At 55.9% G+C, this 19,092-nt stretch overlaps 7 protein-coding genes across 7 annotated transcripts; 5 read left to right on the forward strand and 2 right to left on the reverse strand.

The window, feature by feature from the left end:
* Nucleotides 1-798: 798 nt before the first annotated feature.
* Nucleotides 799-1,670, forward strand: CCMA1212_003565 (uncharacterized protein; the record flags this gene model as incomplete). Its single annotated transcript, XM_073700906.1, is given in 3 exon segments — nucleotides 799-1,074; nucleotides 1,087-1,426; nucleotides 1,462-1,670. 3 exon segments carry the CDS (start codon nucleotides 799-801, stop codon nucleotides 1,668-1,670), a joined length of 825 nt encoding a protein of 274 aa, XP_073560283.1.
* Nucleotides 1,671-6,802: 5,132 nt separating this feature from the next.
* CCMA1212_003566 (Exosome complex exonuclease dis3) lies at nucleotides 6,803-9,835 on the forward strand (the record flags this gene model as incomplete). Its single annotated transcript, XM_073700907.1, has 2 exons — nucleotides 6,803-6,998; nucleotides 7,074-9,835. The coding sequence occupies 2 exons, from the start codon at nucleotides 6,803-6,805 to the stop codon at nucleotides 9,833-9,835; spliced, it is 2,958 nt and encodes a 985-aa protein (XP_073560281.1).
* A 334-nt stretch (nucleotides 9,836-10,169) lies between these two features.
* CCMA1212_003567 (uncharacterized protein) lies at nucleotides 10,170-11,906 on the forward strand (the record flags this gene model as incomplete). The annotated part of the gene is made up of 1 exon (XM_073700908.1): nucleotides 10,170-11,906. The coding sequence occupies one exon, from the start codon at nucleotides 10,170-10,172 to the stop codon at nucleotides 11,904-11,906; it is 1,737 nt and encodes a 578-aa protein (XP_073560282.1).
* Nucleotides 10,182-11,957, reverse strand: CCMA1212_003568 (Nuclear GTP-binding protein NUG1; the record flags this gene model as incomplete). Its single annotated transcript, XM_073700909.1, has 2 exons — nucleotides 10,182-11,827; nucleotides 11,930-11,957. The coding sequence occupies 2 exons, from the start codon at nucleotides 11,955-11,957 to the stop codon at nucleotides 10,182-10,184; spliced, it is 1,674 nt and encodes a 557-aa protein (XP_073560276.1).
* Nucleotides 11,958-12,813: 856 nt separating this feature from the next.
* CCMA1212_003569 (uncharacterized protein) lies at nucleotides 12,814-14,273 on the forward strand (the record flags this gene model as incomplete). The annotated part of the gene is made up of 3 exons (XM_073700910.1): nucleotides 12,814-13,025; nucleotides 13,104-13,596; nucleotides 13,662-14,273. 3 exons carry the CDS (start codon nucleotides 12,814-12,816, stop codon nucleotides 14,271-14,273), a joined length of 1,317 nt encoding a protein of 438 aa, XP_073560277.1.
* A 319-nt stretch (nucleotides 14,274-14,592) lies between these two features.
* CCMA1212_003570 (Pre-mRNA-splicing factor sap62) lies at nucleotides 14,593-15,309 on the forward strand (the record flags this gene model as incomplete). The annotated part of the gene is made up of 1 exon (XM_073700911.1): nucleotides 14,593-15,309. The coding sequence occupies one exon, from the start codon at nucleotides 14,593-14,595 to the stop codon at nucleotides 15,307-15,309; it is 717 nt and encodes a 238-aa protein (XP_073560685.1).
* Nucleotides 15,310-16,145: 836 nt separating this feature from the next.
* CCMA1212_003571 (uncharacterized protein) lies at nucleotides 16,146-18,260 on the reverse strand (the record flags this gene model as incomplete). The annotated part of the gene is made up of 4 exons (XM_073700912.1): nucleotides 16,146-16,452; nucleotides 16,516-16,989; nucleotides 17,044-17,544; nucleotides 17,662-18,260. The coding sequence occupies 4 exons, from the start codon at nucleotides 18,258-18,260 to the stop codon at nucleotides 16,146-16,148; spliced, it is 1,881 nt and encodes a 626-aa protein (XP_073560684.1).
* Between the last annotated feature and the right edge of the window lie 832 nt (nucleotides 18,261-19,092).

The following is a 19,092-nucleotide window of genomic DNA, read 5'->3' on the forward strand; positions in this document are numbered from 1 at the left end:
AAGAAATTCGGAGTGAGCATTGATTACGAACATTGAAGTACATGCATGCATGGCACCTGCTGCAGCGCCTTCCGCAACCTGGTGCTCAAACTGCAGGTTTGTCCCTCTACGTTTGAGGCAAGTGCAGGCCGTGACTTGCCAAAAGCTGGCAGGCACCTCGGCCAGTATCAAAAGAAGGTGCTTCCCTGGATACCTAGGCAGGTAGGGTAGTGCCAGACGTAGAAAGGAAGCGGAAGTGAAAACACCATCTCAAGTCTCTCAAGGCATTGTTGCCGTGTAATAAGAGTGATGGGCTCTGGATGAATGGTGCTTTCTCAATAACCCTCTCCTCCGCACCGCGCTTCCAACAATCACAAATCCCAGCGCCACCGTCCGCAAACCAACCGCCAAGCCCCCAAAGCCCCTTTGCGCCTATGGATTAGAGTTTGCCGCCGCGGAGACCGAATTCCCTCAACAGGCCAGCAGGAGAGAGGCTTGCTCGTGCCGAAATAGAGCTGCACATGGTGCTGCGGTATGGCGTCCAAACAGAGTTGGTGCTCCTCCAGATCATCAGGACAGGCTCCACCAACAAATGCCTCACAAAAACTATTGAAGAACGCCCGGCCATTCGCCATCCTGCGTTCCTGATCTGGCGCCGGCCTCCTTCAGCCCCTGCGGTCCGGTCACCCCTCCTCCTTCAGCTCCTTCTGCCCTGTGCAGCAGTCCAATCACAGCATAAAAGTGAAAGCCGAGAGTATTGCGAGCCGGTGGCTGATGGGGAGGTTAGCTCTCAGCACCGTCGCGGCAACATCCAGCATGATGCCTCCCAATTCAGCCAGAGGGCGGAAACACGTCCTTAAGGTACGGAAGAGGCCGCAGACGCATGTCGAGATTCGTCTCCCGACCCGAGTCATACTCATACAAAGCGGCGCTTGCCAGACTCGGCCAATCTCGAAAGCTGAATCACCTCTGCCCATCACCGCCTACCACGACCTGCTCGTGTTATCAATGGCATTAAGACGCCATTGCCGGTACCACTGCGGGACAATGCCTGCGAGCTACAGCTTTGGCGTTTACGCAACGCTGCGGCACAATGTATCTAGGTAGGCCAACGCTAAGCGACGCGCCTCTCTGGCCCCAGGCGTTCTCAAGGTGATCACGAACATGGGGACCAGACCAGGGTTGTGGCTGCAAGGGTGGCGGCTTCTGCGTGGGTACGTCTGCTCTGAGTGTGTGGTGCGGGAACGATGCGATCGCGCTGACCCCAGACAAGCCAAAGAGGCCCTTGGAGGGCCGTCTCACAGCGCGACCAACGGCATCGGAAATGCTCATCCCCCACAGCCACAACACCCCTTGATGGCTGGCATTCCTTGGAGGTTACCAGGTCCTCTCAGCATCTACTGTACCTCAGCCTTGACCACCCTTCCCACGACGCACGAAGCACGCAGTACCTAGTAAAAGCAGTCCTCTAGGCTTGCATAGAGTACCCGCAACCCGGTATCCGCCACGCTATTCCATACCTACCGACTGTCGTTGCTCTCCTGCCCTGTTCGACTACCAGTCTGGCGAAGATCAGCTTAGATTCTTTCCCCTTGCACAGTTCTGTTGGCGCCACCATGTGCGGCCAAGGTAACACTCAGGATTCTCAACTGCTGCTGCGGTCATCACAGACGCTCTCGGCTACCTGCTGACAACTCTATTCTGGACGCCTGGATTCCTCTTTCTCGCGGATGATATGCTCCGTTTGCGCACATATTACTCCGCTGCTGGCTCAAAGACGATATCTGCGGAGCTGTGGAGCTGGAGTCGTCTGCTGATAGTACTAAGTTTCTGATAATCCACAGCCCGAAGCATTCTCCACTTGTCCGCGGATGGCGTCAGTGACGACAACTCGTACATGTACGAAGTACAGCCTCTGCTTCGACGAACACGATACTTGCCTTGCTGCCGACTTGGACGGGGGTCAACATTCTGTACACGCCTGGAGCACGAAGTAGTATCGACAAAGACGTATATTACAAAGTATAAGGAAGTGATGGATACTGCCTTTGGTCTGGCCGAACGCTAGGCACCTCCACTGGTCCTTGCATGGTATTACATCGCCAGTTGCTTTTGCAACAGATCAAGGCTCCATTCCAGAGCCCCCACCATCAGCATCTTCCCGCCGGCTCTAGCGCTGCTCCAACGGCCACTACCATCTCACACTATTGTGAGAAGGAGCACTTCTTGCATCAAACTTTGTCGCGGGAGGTGTCTTGCGGTACGAGTATGCTGGGCGTGCGGATATTGACGCTTGACGTACGAGTGCGTCAATGTGGATTGGGACCAACTGTTTGCATGCTCTTTTTGCTGTCCAGGAAACTCGCTGTTTCTGGCTGAAAGTACCAGACACTGACATATACCAGGATCTCCTACATCATGAGCACAGGTACTATGCGGCATCCGTAACGACAAACTCCGCTCTCATTCTTTACCAACACGGATTATGCTGTATGTGCGAAGCGATGACAAGTCTACACCATCTGGTTCCTTATCAATGTCCCAAGCCCGCGGAAGAAGTGTAGGTTTCTGTTGGATGGATGCTACTGAGATATTGGTTGCCGCTGAAGGAGGTATGCCTTGCTTCATGCCCCGCGCGCTAGATTGCTCATGCGTCATACTGCTCGTGGTCTCTACCTTATCCAAGAGACTGGATTCAGTCTGTCAAAGGGAGCTTTCTGGCGTCCAGGGTCTCTTCGCGATATGCCGCTTATACTGCCGCACTCGAAGTGTGGCAGCCCTCTCATGTCCTCTACGGTTGTTCTGTGCTGTCCACTATATCGTCAACAGCAAGCCAAGTTTACCGAGTCATGTCAAGCTGCATATCAGACACCTCCCGACTCCTTCGACGCTCGTGAACATCTTGCACTTACTCGAACATGCGACATAGAACTACACAACTAGTGACCGGGCTCGAATCTTTCCTGGTGCGGTTACGCCCAGCATGCACAGTGGTGGGACAGTGGAAAGGTCGTGCAGAATGCAGCCAAGGATATCGGGATATGCCACCCCACATCCCACCGAAGGAATCCCTGAATTTCATGAGCAAGTCACGCCTCTGTTCCTCCTCGCAACTGGACAACAGTGGCACCAAAGCTGCACTAGCCTGAGATTTGTCGTACCTCTCCCCCTTCCGGTGTGAATGGTGGCTCGTGGGCTTTCGTACTTCATGGCCACCATCAACATTCCTTTCCTAGAAAGTCAGGGGTAACACTACGAATCTAAGCCAGTGACGCACACACCAGGACAAATCCCATTCTACGATTGCCGGTGCCCCCAGATCGTTACCTCAATGAAGCCTTGAAGGTGATGGAGGGGGGTCTGGCATCGGAGCTTTTCCATCTTATTGGCACTCTTATTCACCCCCCGCCTCTGCTAGCATTGTCTGCGAAGCAGTATTCTTCCTCTTCGTTGTACCAGCCCTGCCGCTGCCCATAGGTTGATGCTTGTTTAAGGGTAGCATGTCCAATGGCTGAAAGGCTTTGTAAGGGTATCGCCGACGAGCCCCTGCTCGGCAACTTGCCTCAATCGGCATTCGTCTTCTCAATGCGCCGCCATACTAACGAAGATCGGTATTATAGAAGGCACACACATTTGAACCCCAGATTACCACCTACTTACGATACTGGCTACCCTAAGGATGAAGAAAACGAGCATCATGTGAGAACGCAAATGTGCAGAAGATAGCAAGGCAGATGAGCCGGGGTATGGTAGCCGTGGTATCCTGCTTCTGCATCCTATTGACTGGCCACTGAAGAGAAACGGCTGTGTTTAAGCATCAGCATGCGAGCATTGTTTACCTTGCAATGCTATGCATGAATACGCCGCCGCTTTGGATATTTCAGGCCGTCAACCATTTCCCCCCCCGCTCCGATCCCTGTGGACCGTGAGTACACACGACCAACTGCAGATCCTGTTCATGCTACTGCAACCGCATTATTTGGGACCAAAGCATACGAGCACCCCCCAAGGTCAAAGCAGTTGAAGGCACCGCTGACATGGGGTGTCTTGCACGGGTTGTGCTTCGTACTTCGTACGAGCGAGTACATCTGTGGTCCAAAACCTGGTGTTTCTCATGGCCCACTAGCGAATCGTGTTGAAGCCCGGCTTCTAAGCACTGCTCGTGAAGCTGCGGGCCTGAACAATCCTTGCAGCTTCTGGCATCATATGCATCTTTGGCGATACTACCCTGTCTTCTCACGAGACTCTTGACTTGAAGAAATAGCGTTGATCGAGTCCACACCAAACAGCGTGTCAAGCCATGTGACTGCGGGTCAACAGGACAGTTGCCAAGGCAAGGATGCATATTCTGGGGGTGGTCTCAAAGGTTACTAATGTGCCCTCGTCGGCCAGGATTTCATCTGGCAACGCCCGAGAGGGGCGAGTCGTTGGTCTTTGCGGCGAGGCGAGGCGTCCTCTTCTTCCGCCTTCTCGAACCGATGGCCATCATAGCCCCTGCTATTGGCTATGAAGTCCGCTAGCATGCATTTCGAGGCGGCTCCTCTCAAACAAAAGCATAGCAGAGACTCCGCTGCCTTGGCACATGCTGGACAATACGGAAGTGGGAGTAGTGAGATCATGTACATGCTGCCCCCAACCATGAGACGAGGCTGTTTGCACAGCTCTTGGTCGACAGGCACAGCGCTTCCACCGCAGCAACATGAGACCAACCCGAAAGAGCCAAACTGTTGGGCTTTTGGGCTCGAACCCGGAAACCCTTCCATCACCTCAAGAATTTCGACGGGAGAAGGAAGAAAGAGGTCCATGATACGAACGCCGGCATTTGCGTATGATACCTGGGGCCCTCAGACATGTAAGCACGGTATCTATCCTGGGCCGGTCATGTAAAATTCGCTCGCCAGGAGACGAGACCAGACCAGACCATAGTTGGTTGCGCGGCTCCAGCTTCAGCAGAGCAGGTTTTGATTATCCCATCTCGGCGCGCCACAGCCTGGTGTCGCGGTACGCTCCTGATGCTCTGCAACGGCGGAGTATAGGCCAGCACTGTTTCTTTGAAACATCATGGATCCACAGAAGTGCACTTTATCGCGCCGAATGGATTAGTCGAGAACGTCGACAAGTGTTGCGCTGCGGTCTTGAATGATGAAAGCGTGCATGAGATATATGGTCATCTGGCCTCTGCTAGTCGAAGTCAAAGACGCACACATGCCCCTTGCCCCATCTCATGGGGGTATGAGGCGAGGCGAAGGCCTCTTGCTTGCTGCTCAGTTGGCCTTGGCCTCACCGCCAGCGATCATTCATTTTACCTTTGCTTGGATCTACATGGTATGATGATGACGACTGCGAGAATAACCATGGTCCTCATGAATAACGAGCTCGAAGGGCACGTTGTACCCAGCATACACCCGAGCACACTCCATGAGATGAGGGGATGGGGAGCACATACGAAACCAATGATTCAGCGCCCACTTCCTTCTGTCTGGGATATGGCACGTCATCCTCTCCAGCTCATGTTGTACATCCAGAGATGGATGTATGCCGAGCACCTGCACCCGCCATACCCAACGAGCGGTGGAGATTGTCTGAGTTGGATTGGCTGACCGGGAATTACCACGGACGCTGCTGATATTATCAGCATGAACACGCCATGAGATGAGGCCAACAGCTAGCGCACGACTGCAGAGCCTCGAAATGATGCATATCTGCGGCCATGGCAACGCAACAGCGTGGCCATGAGTCGTCCGCCTCGGAGCCATGACAATGTCATGTCCCACGAGCATTGGAGTCCCATTCCCACAGCGACAAATGAAGGGCCTATTTCGGGGAACCCAGAGTCATACAAATAAACCAGCCCAGATTCCAAGACGGTCCAGTCCTCCGAGTGTGGGTATGCCCCGAGGGGGGCACAGGGGATGGAAGTCGTCGACAAGGCCACATGGATCCTCCTGTAACAGGGTAGGACCACTGGTCAGTGAGAACACAGCATCCGGGAAAGTCGGGGACGAGCTTTGTGCCGAGTTGCGAGATGAAGTTGCTCCCCCGCCGTCTTCTGCTTTTGGCTGAGTTAGTCATGATCAGTGGCGGTATGGGCGTATGCTGGGCGAGTTGACTTGAGGCAGGCTGAAGTTGCATTCGTGACGATTCTTGGACGCTCGTTCCCTCTGACTAATGAATGCCTCCTACTGAATGATTAGCTTGGTGTGGACGATGTCGCAGGTGGAATGATCTCACAATAGGGGATGAATTCATCCTGATTTCAGGGTCTCATTCAGTGTTGATCTTTGTTCGAGTCCGGTGCAACTCTGCGTAGCCACAGGCCCAATGCTGATGTATTGCCATGCTCCGCCACAAGGAAGAACCTTTCATCACACATTGGAAAATCTTCTCGAGTCAAGGCCTGAAGACCGAATCCTCCTGTCAGATGCGATCTGGAGTTGATCCTCGCGTCCCAGAGAGCAGGTAGAGAGTCACGTGACACTATGGACAAAAGTTGTGTCACGTGATGTCACCTCGCTCGAATTGGCTTCCGACAGACAGAGGGGGTGGAAATGTTGGATCAGGAGGAAAATTTTGCTAATTGAAGCTGTGTTATGACATGATTTCAGGAGAATCAGCTTTTATGATTCCCCCCATTGTTCTGCTTGACAGAGTGCTTGTTTGTTTAGAGGCTAGTTTGCGCGCTGCCTCTTCGCGTATCGATAAGGCACCCACTAGCAACCTGCAGATTCAAGGCGCCTTAGCATCTCATTTGACATCAGCATTTTTCTGAGCAGGTGTGAGGACTTCACACCGAACACAGAAGGAAAACAGAGGGCAGCCCATCATGACGAGCCTCAAGAGACCTCAGGGATCAGACCAGATAACCCACAACATCTCCAACAAGGTCTATGTCCGGTCGACGCGCAGCGGAAAGGTGCAGAAGATTGTCCGGGAGGTCTATCTGCGGACGGATATCCCGTGCTCATCCAACCTGTGCAGGGCCTGCTTGAGCCAGGCACCACGAAATGCGGTCAATCAAGGTGAGAACTTTTGCCTATCTTGTTCTCATTTGAGTTGTTTGGGTATATGAGTGAGACTGACGGCTTTGATGGTAGCTTTGCCGTTTGTTCTGTCGGCGAGACCGGCCGGGACAAAGTCGTATCCTCAGGGTCACTACTTGATCCCTGATACCAACGCGCTGCTGAACGCCATGGACTTGTTCGAGCAGAGCTCGTCATTCTACGACGTCATCATCCTGCAGACTGTCCTGGAGGAGCTCAAGAACCGCTCATTACCGCTCTACAACCGCCTTGTCGGGCTGACAAAGAGCGAAGACAAGAGATTCTATGTCTTCTTCAACGAGTTCCGGCTGGAGACGTACGTCAACCGCGAAGCCAACGAGACCGTCAACGACAGGAACGACCGCGCCGTGAGACAGGCCGTCAAGTGGTACGGGGAGCACCTTGCGCTGACCAAGGCGGCGCGAGTCCCGGCGGTGGTCATGCTGAGCGATGACCGGGAAAATCTCAGGAAAGCCCGGGAGCAAGGCCTGCTGGCCTCTTCGCTAGCGGATTATGTTAGCGAGCTGGAAGACGGCGACAGGCTGCTGGACATGATTGCCGAGTCGCAGCTTCAGACACAGGGTGGCTTTAAGCCGTCTTCGCAGCCCCTGTATCCGGAATACTACACCTCCTCGAGGATGATGACGGGAGTCAAGGCGGGCCTGCTGCATCAAGGCATCTTCAATGTGTCGCCGTATAACTATCTTGAGGGATCGATCAAGGTGCCTGCTTTCCCGAAACCTTTGCTTATCCTAGGCCGCGAGAACATCAACCGGTCTATTGATGGTGACGTCGTCGTTGTCGAGCTGCTGCCGCAGGATCAATGGAAGTCACCGTCAACAAAGATCCTCGAAGAAGAAACCATCACGAAGAATGAGAATGCGGACACAGAGGAGCGCCAAGACTTCATTACGGACAAGGAGCGGAAGGCACTTCAGGAGGAGGTGAAGAGAACGCAGAGGGCCTCAGGAGAGAACCAACTACAGCCCACAGCCAAGGTTGTAGGCGTGGTGAAGCGTAATTGGCGCCAGTACGTTGGTCACATTGATCCTTCAACGGCCAGCAAGGCTCCGTCACAAGGCCGGAGACTCGACAGCGTATTTCTCATTCCGATGGACAAGAAAATCCCGAAAATCCGTCTTCGTACCCGTCAAGTGTCCGAGCTGCTGGGCAAGAGGCTTTTGGTTACCGTTGATTCTTGGGACAGAGACTCGAGACATCCCGTGGGTCACCTGGTTCGCTCCCTGGGAGAACTCGAGACCAAGGCAGCGGAAACGGAGGCGCTGCTCCTGGAGTGGGACGTCCAATACCGGCCTTTCCCCAAGACGGTGCTCGACTGCCTTCCGAAGGAGGGTCACGACTGGAGGGTGCCTGAGAGCAAAGAAGACCCTGGCTGGAGAGACCGGGAAGACCTTCGAGATCTCCTCATCTGCAGTATCGATCCTCCTGGGTGCCAAGATATCGACGACGCTCTTCACGCCAGGCTGCTGCCGAATGGCAATTACGAGGTCGGCGTCCACATTGCGGACGTGTCGCACTTTGTCAAGCCCGCCAACGCAATGGACACGGAGGCAAGCATTCGCGGTACCACCGTGTACCTGGTCGATAAGCGTATAGATATGCTTCCGATGCTGCTTGGCACCGATCTCTGCTCTCTCAAGCCTTACGTCGAGCGCTTTGCGTTCACGGTCATCTGGGAGCTTGACGAGAACGCCGATATTGTGAACGTGCGCTTCACAAAGTCGGTGATCAAGTCCCGCGAGGCATTCAGCTACGAACAAGCACAACTTCGCATCGACGACGCTTCGCAGCAGGATGACCTCACAAAGGGCATGCGAATGCTGCTCATGCTCTCCAAGAAGCTCAAGAAGAAGCGTATGGACGCCGGCGCCCTGAGTCTCTCCTCCCCCGAGATCAAGGTGCACATGGAGTCTGAGTCCTCGGACCCCATCGACGTCAAGACAAAGGAACTTCTCGACACCAACTCCCTCGTCGAGGAGTTCATGCTGTTCGCCAACGTCAGCGTCGCCGCCAAGATCTACGAGGCGTTCCCCCAGACCGCCATCCTGCGTCGCCACGCGGCTCCTCCCAAGACCAACTTTGACGAGCTGGCCGACCAGCTGCGCATCAAGCGCGGTCTGGAGCTGCGCACCGACTCCAGCAAGGCGCTGGCCGACTCGCTTGACAAGTGCGTCGACCCCAAGGAGCCCTTCTTCAACACGCTGGTGCGCATCATGGCCACGCGCTGCATGATGAGCGCAGAGTACTTCTGCTCCGGCACCCAGGCGTATCCCGAGTTCCGCCACTACGGTCTCGCCTCCGAGATCTACACGCACTTCACCTCTCCCATCCGTCGCTACGCAGACCTCCTCGCCCACAGACAACTCGCCGCGGCCATCGGCTACGAAGCGGTGCACCCCTCGGTGCGCAGCCGAGGCCGCCTCGAGGCCGTGTGCAAGAACATCAACGTGCGCCACCGCAACGCGCAAATGGCCGGCCGGGCGAGCATAGCCTACTACGTCGGGCAGGCGCTCAAGGGCAAGGTCGCCGAGGAGGAGGCCTTTGTGATGAAGATCTTCAGCAACGGCTTCGTGGTCCTGGTGCCGCGGTTCGGCATCGAGGGACTGATTCGGCTGCGCGACTTGGCCGACCCGGAGCCCGAGAGCGAGTACGACGCGGAGACGTATACGCTTACGACCAAGGGCGAGAGGAGCGTGAGGGTGGAGCTGTTCCAGAAGGTGGTTGTGAGGGTGCATGATGATAAGGATGAGAGGACGGGGAAGAGGGGTGTCAAGATGGAGTTGGTGACTGCGTAAAGGGGCGGAATATCATTTTTTTCATGGAAACGCAATTTGGGACACGTTATGAGTTTTATAGAGAAAACTACTAGAGTGATGTTGAAGATTTCAAGGGATCCGTAACTCAAGGACTTTTCTTCTTTTAAAGAGACAATGTCCATTTATATGTATCAACATATCTAATGCGTACATCCGGCCCAGAGGTCCGTTTACTTTTTCTTGCCAAACCAAGCCTACAACGCCAAACTCGTTATGAGAAGAAAAAGAAAAAAAAAAGAAAGTTGCCCAAATAGTTTAGAATAGCCATTGCCAGGTAAGAGCCAAAAAAGGAAAAAGGAAAACACATCGCATCATGATAGCATCCTCACTGCTCCATGGCATCCGCCTCCTCCGCAGCAGCACCCGCCGAATCATCACCCCACAGGCCGTCGAGCTTGAACTCGGCCGCCCACTCCGTCACAATCTGCTTCTGGTCGGGCATGACCTCTTCCTCGCCGGCGTTCTTGATGGCCGGCTTGGCGGGCGTGTTTGCGGACTCAACGGCCAGGACGGGGGCCTCGACCCAGCCCTGGATGCGGCCGTCGCGCCAGTCGGTGACGACGGTCATGGCGGCGGCGGCAATGTTGGGGACGCCGCCGCGGCCGAGCCTGCCGCGCTTGCGGGCGACCTGGACGAGGAAGTCGGTGGTGATGTCGCCGTCGGCTGCGCTGGGGAGGAGCGCGGGGATGTCGTAGACGTCGGTGAGCTTCTGCAGCAGGTCGGGGGTGGCGGAGAGGCGGCGCAGCAGGAGGCTGACGGCGGGGACGGGGTCGTCAATCTGCTTCGGGGGCACGGCGTTGAGGAGGACGAGGTGGGCGTGGGCCTCGGTGGCGTTCTTGATGGCGACGAGGCCGCCGGACTGGAGGGACGAGCTGGACGGGAAGACGACGCCGGGGGAGTCGAGCAGCGTCAGCTTGCTGTCGATCTTGACCTTGCGGATGCTCGTCGTGACGCCGGCCTCGGCGCCGGCCGGGCAGGCCTTGGAGGCGTTGCTCCCCTTGCCGCCCATGCGGCTGAGCAGCGCGTTGATGACGGAGCTCTTGCCGACGTTGGGGTAGCCGATGACGCCGACGGAGACGGCGCGCTTCAAGTTGCGGCTGGCGGCGTAGCTCTTGAGCGCCTTGAAGAGCGCAGCCGAGGTGCTCTGAACCGTCAGGTCGCGGTGGCTAAAGACGTGCGCGTTGGCGGCCGCGTGCGACGCCCGCACCGGCAGCGTGGGGAAGTACCGGCGCAGGTAGACGAGCCAGTCGCGCAGCACCTTGGGCGGGATCAGGTCGACCTTGTTGAGGATCAGGATCAGGCGCTTGCCCCCCGAGGCGGCGGCCATGACGCTGCGCTCGACCTCGCGCGAGCGGGTGCCTTCCGGGTCGCGGGCGTCGAGCACGTAGAGCACCACGTCGGCCTCATCGACGACCTGCTTGAAGACCTTGTCAAACGTCTTGCGGGAAGAGGCCTGGCCAGCGGAAACCCGTGCGCCGTCATCCGAGGCGTCACTGTCGCTGTCCTCGCTCTCGTCGTCGTCGTCTTCCATGTCATCGTCGCTGGCAGCGAGAGACTTGTCGTACTTTGCCGCCGCGGCGCGAGCGCTGGCAATGAGGGCGGCCATGGGGTTCGACTCGTCAATGTCCTCGTCCAGGTCGCCGTCCTCATCCATCTGGTCCTCGTCCGCCACCTCGTCGTCGCCCATGGCATCCTCGTCCTTGTCCTTGCCCTCGGCAGTGCCCGTCTTGGCGGCCTTTGCCATTTCTTTCCTCCGCTGGGCCTCCTCGGCCTTCTGGGCGCGCTTCTGCTCAATCTCCTCCAGCACCCGCTCCTTGTAGGGGAACAGGTTGGGGATGCCGGGGTCCTTCTTCAGCTTGGAGCGCCATTCCGGGTTCTTCTTGGCCAGCTTGCGGTCTTTTCGCTGCTTGGCGGCCGAGGCCTTTTGGATCTTGTTGCGGAGGCGGGTTGTCGTCCGCTTGGACTTTGGTTCTGCGCAGGGTTTCTGGTTAGCACGATGTCAGGGATCGATGACTCTGCGTCGAGCCAAATGGGGCCCAAGATCGATTGATTCAAGGCCAGTGCTTGACATACTCTTTGGCTTGTTGATACTGCCCGCCATTGTGAATCGTTGCTGTCAATGCTTAATGGAAATTGGCAGCGATGGTTTTCTCTTGAAAGGCAGCGGCGCTCCTCCAGCTGTTGGTGTTGCCGTGCTAAGAAAAAAAAAATTAAGTGGGATGTCGATTCTGCCGGCGTGCGTGCACACCGCCTTCCTATCAGCCCCACATATCCTTCTGCAAGTGCATCGATAGAAGTTGCGGCATCGCAATCGTGGAGATTCTGGGACTAAGAAAACCAACCCGGTTTAACAAGAGGAGAGAAGCTATTGGTTGGGTTACAAAAGCGACAACTTTCGGATATTGAACCTCCTGTCATAGGTGATACTGTGTTACCTAAGAGTTTGTTAAGCCATGTACTTTAGGTAGTAATGGACAGAGGGCGAATCGGTGCCCATGAGCTCATCTCCGCGTCTTAGCAACGAGCCCAGCGCTCCCAAGTGCCGCTTGGAGTGCCCAATCAGGCAGATGTTCGACGTGAGTTTCCCTTTTCTGTTTCTTTTGCTGCTGAGCGAGCCATTGCACTCAACTGTAGGGAAGCAGCTGCTTCCGATGTCGGGCGATATGTGATCGAATCAACTCGCCATCGAAGCCGTCCCATATGAAGCTTTGAAGCCTTACCTGACTGATGTCGCTGCTACGCCCGATGATTTGACGCCGGTTTGGTAATGGAAAAGCGAACCCCGCTTGAAGCTGGAAGCTGCAGAAGTAAAGCAGTATATAGTATGCTGCCCTGTCTCGAGGTAGACTGGTGTTGATAATGGTCCCCTCTCGTACATTCTGCACGACTCTGCATATCTCAGTGACACACTCAATCTTGTATCCAATCCTCAGGTGACAACAACAACAACAACAACAATGGCGCAAGATTTGTCTCGCAAGATATCTGCTGCCCATGATGAAGCCAAGGCGCTCTACGTAGCCCGCAACCCCAAATCCCAGGCCATCCACGAAGAAGCCACGAGGTCCCTCCCCGGCGGCAACACCCGGACGGTGCTCTACACGGATCCCTTTCCCATCTGCATGAAGTCTGCCAAAGGCTATCAAGTGACTTCCGAGGACGACAAAACGTATGTTGGTTGTCATGACAAACATTGTCTCAAGGTGCGCTTTGTATGCTAACGCATATCAATATCACTTTGCCGCAGCTACACAGACTTCACAGGCGAATTCACAGCAGCGCTCTACGGCCACTCCAACCCCGTCATCCTCGACGCCATCAACAATGTCCTCCAAAACGTGGGCATGAACGTCGGGGCAACGACATCCCAGGAGCAGCTGTTCGCCAAGGAGCTGTGCCAGCGCTTTGGTCTGGAACGAGTTCGCTTCACCAACTCCGGCACCGAGGCCAATCTCCATGCTCTGGCCGCCGCGAGACTGTTTACCGGCAAAAGAAAGGTGGTGGTGTTCAACAGAGGCTACCATGGAGGAGTCCTGGGCTTCAAGGGGGGCAAGCCGGCGCCGAACAATGTCGACCCTAATGACTGGATTGTGGTCAAGTATAATGACCTTGACGCTGCCACCAGAGCAATCGAGGGCGAAGGAGTGGCCGCCGTCTTGGTCGAGGGCATGCAAGGAAACGGAGGCTGTATCGTCTCAACCGAGGCCTTCGTAGCCGGCATCCAAAACGCAGCTGCAAAGGTGAGCATCCTCAGCCAGTTTTGTCATATACCGATGAACAGCTCTCATGCAAATTCATGTTACAGGCCGGCGTCGTCTTCGTCCTCGACGAGGTCATGACGTCCAGAATCTCACGCTCCGGCTTCGCAGGCCTCCGCGGCCTCCAGCCGGACCTCAAGACATTTGGCAAGTATCTCGGCGGCGGCCTCGCCTTCGGCGCTCTTGGTGGAAGGGCCGACATCATGGCAGCCTTTGACCCGAGGCTGTCCACGTCCATCTCGCACTCTGGAACATTCAACAACAACACGCTCGTGACGCATGCCGGTTACGCAGGCCTGAAGCACGTCTACACCCCCGAAGCAGCGGACAACTTCACCGAGACCGGGTCGCGGTTTCTGTTGAGGCTTCAGGAGGCTGTCAAGGGGACACGAATCACCTTTACGGGACTCGGCTCCGTCATGTGCTCTCACTTTGTCGAAGGAGATGTCGAGGTGAAGGATGTTGCGAGCGCAGATGATATCCGGGAAAATGAGCTGCTCAAGGATCTGTTTTGGTTTGAGATGCTGGAGCAAGGCTTCTGGGTCACGCGAAGAGGCTTCATCGCGCTGGTGTTGGAGACGCCGCAGTCGGAGCTGGACAGGTTCGTGGACGCTGTGCAGACATTTGTGGCAAAGTATCGAGACGTGCTGGCGCTTTAAGCTGAAGTTGGTCAAGTTGAGAATCACAAAGAATTGCTCATTCTTACTGCATGTAGATTCCAAGTTCATGTCAAGGTGACGGGAGTCTGGTGGATACTTCAGTAGTACGTACCTCATCAGCAGTACCTGTAACTGCACGCTGATTGGCCAGCCTCACCGAATGACCTAATCCACTCCTCAGCCTCGTCCAACCTTGTATCTTTTCGCCATCCTTCCTCATCCTTCCTACTCTCCCAAACCAACATCCCACGCGCCTCCAAACCCTCCAAACCTCTCCAAACCCCATCAACAACATCAAATCTGCACAGACTCATCCAAAATGGACTACCAAAACCGCGCGGGCTCCAAGTTCGGCGGCGGCGGCGTCGCCTCCCACTCCGCCACAAACGCCGACCGCCGCGAGCGCCTCCGCAAGCTCGCCCTCGAGACCATCGACCTCGACAAGGACCCCTACTTCTTCAAGAACCACGTCGGCTCCTTCGAGTGCCGCCTCTGCCTCACCGTCCACCAAAACGACGGCTCCTACCTCGCCCACACCCAGGGCAAGAAGCACCAGACCAACCTCGCCCGCCGCGCCGCCCGCGAGCAGCGCGAGGGCAAGCAGAACATTGACCCGGCCACGGGCCTGCCCGCCAGCGTCGCCGCCAACCTCAGCGCCCGCCGCAACGTCGTCAAGATTGGCCGCCCCGGTTACAAGATTACAAAGATTAGGGACCCCGTCACGAGGCAGCAGGGATTGCTGTTTCAGCTGCAGTACCCGGATGCCACGCCTGATCTCGCGCCCAAGTGGCAGGTCATGAACGCGTTTACGCAGCGCGCCGAGGAGCCGGATAAGAATTTTCAGTACCTTGTTGTCGCGGCCGAGCCGTATGAGAGCGTGGGCTTCAAGATTCCCGCGAGGGAGCTGGATAAGCGCGAGGATAAGCAGTTTAGCTTTTGGGATCCGGATTCAAAGGAGTATTGGATCCAGGTCATGTTCATGACGGAGCGGGAGGAGCGGTTCAATGCCGCGCCTGGTTTGACGGCGAGGAGATGATTCCTTGTTTCCTCAGTACCGGGAGGATGGAGAAGACACACGTTATTCTGCGATTCGAGAGAGACTTCCTTCGATGAGTGTAAAGAGGGCTCTCGATGAACAATCATCAATGACCATGGGATCATCGGCACTCGCGGAGTACGCGGTGAAAAGCTTGGCAGACAATCACATCACGACACATGGGGTAAGAGGCTGTCCGTCTCAAAAGCAGCGCTCAATGTTGGCTAACTTGCAACTACATAGCTGTCATCTCCAAGGGCAAATCAGCCTCAGAATGACCTACAACAGAAGAGAATAATCAGCGTAAATTGGGAAGGTTCGGCATTGGCGCAACAAGGATAGGAATCTCGAGTTTAGAATACCATCACACATGTACAAATTGATTTCTTTGGAAATTTGGGAAAACAAAGTCTCTTTCTTGATGCTCAAATCATATACTGTAATACCAAAGAAGGCTTCTCCTTCGCATCCGATATGTCCATAGCTCTTGGACTAATTTGCGTGCATGTGAGGAGAAAAAAACAGAAAGGATAAAGTATCTTGCAGCAATATGTAAAGGGGACGCAATGTTAGGACAATTCTTTTTCCTCCTCCCAATGCCAAGCGTAATAAAAACCGCATTTCAATGAACGACGGCGTCTTGATTGTACCAACTTTGGCTCTTGATGCAGATTGCTCTTTTGTGATTTGGTCAGCCGATTAAGCATGGACCCCCCTTGCAAACTCGTCATCGTCTCATGCCACTCTAGTCGCAGCTCTAATTTGCTTCAAATTCAAAACTTCTAGTGCATTTGATTGATGATGCCCTGCCCTCATCTCCCGGAACAGAAGCCTCTTTATCGGAAGTTGTTATCGAACCGCTTGAAGGTGTAGCCGATGAAGGGCAGGCTCATCTCGGGCGACTCCTCGGGGGCCTGGCCGTTGCGGTTCTGAATGGCCTGGGCCTTGAGCAGAGTCGCGTTGTCGGTCTGGTCAATCTCGTCGGTCGGGAAGTAGGTCGTGTCAATGTTTGACGTCAACCGGGGCTCGAAGGGAGCGCGGATGCGGCGCAGGCTGTCAAAGTCGACTCCCCGGAAGAAGGCGTGGCTCTTGATCTCGTGAGCACCGCCGCGTCCAAGTCGGTTCTCGGTATTGCAGACCATGCTGGAAGGGGGATCAGCGACTGATTGCTTCAACAAGCTACAAGGATAAAGAAGCGACACTTACCTTCGAATCAAGTTCTCTGCCTCAGCACCCAGCGTAATGTCATCAGGGAAGTACAGAGTTTGTCTCCAGTTGACAATCTTGCGGTAGGTGTCGTGGCTGTCTTCGGCGCAGAACGGCGGCCAGCCCACCAGGCACTCAAACATGATGGTGCCCAGTGACCACCAATCGCAGTCAAAGGTATAGCCGTGGCCCGTGAAGATTTCGGGGGCAATGTAGTCTGGTGTACCGACGGTGGAGTAAGCCATCAGCCGTCGAGATCGTCTCCAGTCGTTAATCTGAGATCGGTTGCTGACTGTGAGGTTAATCTGATCAATGGCAACGGAGGTGCGGTCACGCGGGCGGTTCGAGCGGCCCTGCAGCAGCTGCTGGTAGTAGTTGTTGTCGTGCAGACGGTGGAAGCCCGTGGAGAGACCAAAGTCGGTCAGCTTGACGTGGCCGCCACGGTCCAGCAGGATGTTGTCAGGCTTGATATCACTTGTTTCAAAGTCAGTCGACGAGCGGCTTTCGGGACTGGTAATCGGGACTCACCGGTGGATAAAGCCGAGTTTGTGGACAGCCTCAATGGCCAAGACAATCTCAGCAATGTAGAACCGCGTAATGTCCTCCGAGAAGATTTCGTATTTGATGAGCATGGTCATCAAATCTCCACCCGGCAGAAACTCCATGAGCATGTAGAGGAAGTAGGCGTCCTGGAAGGTGGTGTAGAGCTTGACGACCCAGGGGCTGTCGGACTCGGCCAGGATATCACGTTCTGAGCGGACGTGGGCCAGCTGGTCCTTCTTGAACATTTCAGTCTTGATCAGAGACTTCATGGCGTAGACCTTGCCATCTCCCTTCTTCTGCACCAGCTTGACCTCGCCAAAGGCACCCTTTCCGATGATCTTGACGGTGTTGTAGTTTTCGGGCTTGTCCTTGGTACGCAAGAACCTCAGGTACTGGCCTTCCTTCCGGCCAGCGGTCGACCACAGCTGCTCCCTCCTAGTTGCGCTCTGGCCGGGGTCCTGCAGCTTCTGTTCCAGCTCATTCTGTCTGTTGTCGTGTTGGCACACGCGTCAGCAAATGGATCATTGATGAAACTTGTCAAGGATGCTCGCCTGAATTCAGATGGAAGGAAACGAGTGCCGTATGCATGAGTGTGGTCCGTACCTTTGATTGCGCTCGCGGGCTCGCTTCACGCTGTCCTTGAAGAAGTCTGCGGCCAGCTGGGAGCACTTCTTCTGATTGCTGTTGGCATTGGTGCCGTATTTATCAGGGTTCCTCTCGGGGATGGGCTGGAACTCGGGCGACGAGACGACGCCCTGGGACGGCATAGGAGGCGCGTAGTTGCCGTAGCTGGCCTGCTGCCCCGAGCCGCCAGCAGTCCGCGGACGGCCAGACGACGGGCCTCGCGCAGCATACTGCCCTCCCCTCGCGGCACCGCCGCCTAGGTTCTGGTGGGAGAACTGGTGCGCGAGGCCCGTGTTTGGGTCGTTGGTGCCAGCCTGCGGGGGGTAGCCGCCGCTGGGATAGTCGCTGGTGACGGCCTGGCCAGGATACTGCTGCTGGCCATACTGGTTCTGCGCGAAGTAGCCCTGCTGAGGGTAGCCGGCGCCGTAGGGCTGCTGCTGCTGCTGTGACTGCATGCTGCCAGACTGAGGGCCCGGGAAGACGGGCTGGGGGAAGGTCGAGGGCGTCGTGGGAAAGGCTCGATCGTTGGCGGCCGGCCGTGAGTTGTCGAAGTTGAGGTGCAGGCGACTGGAATCCATATCCGGCGATAAGGCAATCAAACCAAATCAGATCGAAATCCCACGTCGTCAGGATCAAGGGCTGCGCTGGGCTGGGCTGGGCAGGCAAGCAGGCAAGCAGGCAGGGCAGCTGTATGCGAGCCTGACGGGCTGGCTGGCCTGAGGGGTCGGCGGAAAGGGGGAGAGAGGCGCTGAAGACGCTGGAGACGCTGCAGCGGCCGCTGCCTGAGTGGCCAATTCGAAGCGAAAGGCGGGCTGGCCCAGTTTTCGGGGGGAGCAGAAGGCAAGGGTCTGGGTCGCTGATTGGGGCGTGAGCTGTGCCGTGCCGTCTGGTGGCAGTCTTGCAGCTCGAAAACAACAAGCACAGCTCCTTTTGACGATGGGATGGGATTGTGTGGGCTTGAAGGGTCTAGTAGTAGGGACTAGGTGAGGTAGGTAAGGTAGTAGGGGGGGAATGGGGGGGGCGGTCAACCGCGACAACGGGGCGGGGTGGTGCCTGGCGGTACTCGTGCGCTACTTGTCTGGCGCGGTGCAGCTGCGCGGCGTTGCGCTGGAGGCAGTCGTCGTTGCAGGTATCGTGCAAGTCCCAGGGGCTGCTGCGGGTGGGCACAGTGCTGGGTGGCCGCTAAATTTGGCCGCTAGTAGCTCGAGGGACCTCATGATATCCCAGGTGTGTCGACATGTCGACTTTGCTTGCTGATACCGAGTCAACAGAGCGAGGGCGAGGGAGCTGTTTTGGATGGACGGCATTTACAGCTGCTCTGTTTCAGTTCTGAATGCCGCATGGAAAGGGATCTCTGTCCTAGCACTTATCATCTGCTAGCCCTCTGCCGTTTCCTTTCAGGGGTCCAGC

The sequence above is a fragment of the Trichoderma ghanense genome, assembly GCF_004382785.1.
Source record: "Trichoderma ghanense strain CCMA-1212 chromosome Unknown scaffold_3, whole genome shotgun sequence".
NCBI lineage: Eukaryota > Fungi > Ascomycota > Sordariomycetes > Hypocreales > Hypocreaceae > Trichoderma > Trichoderma ghanense.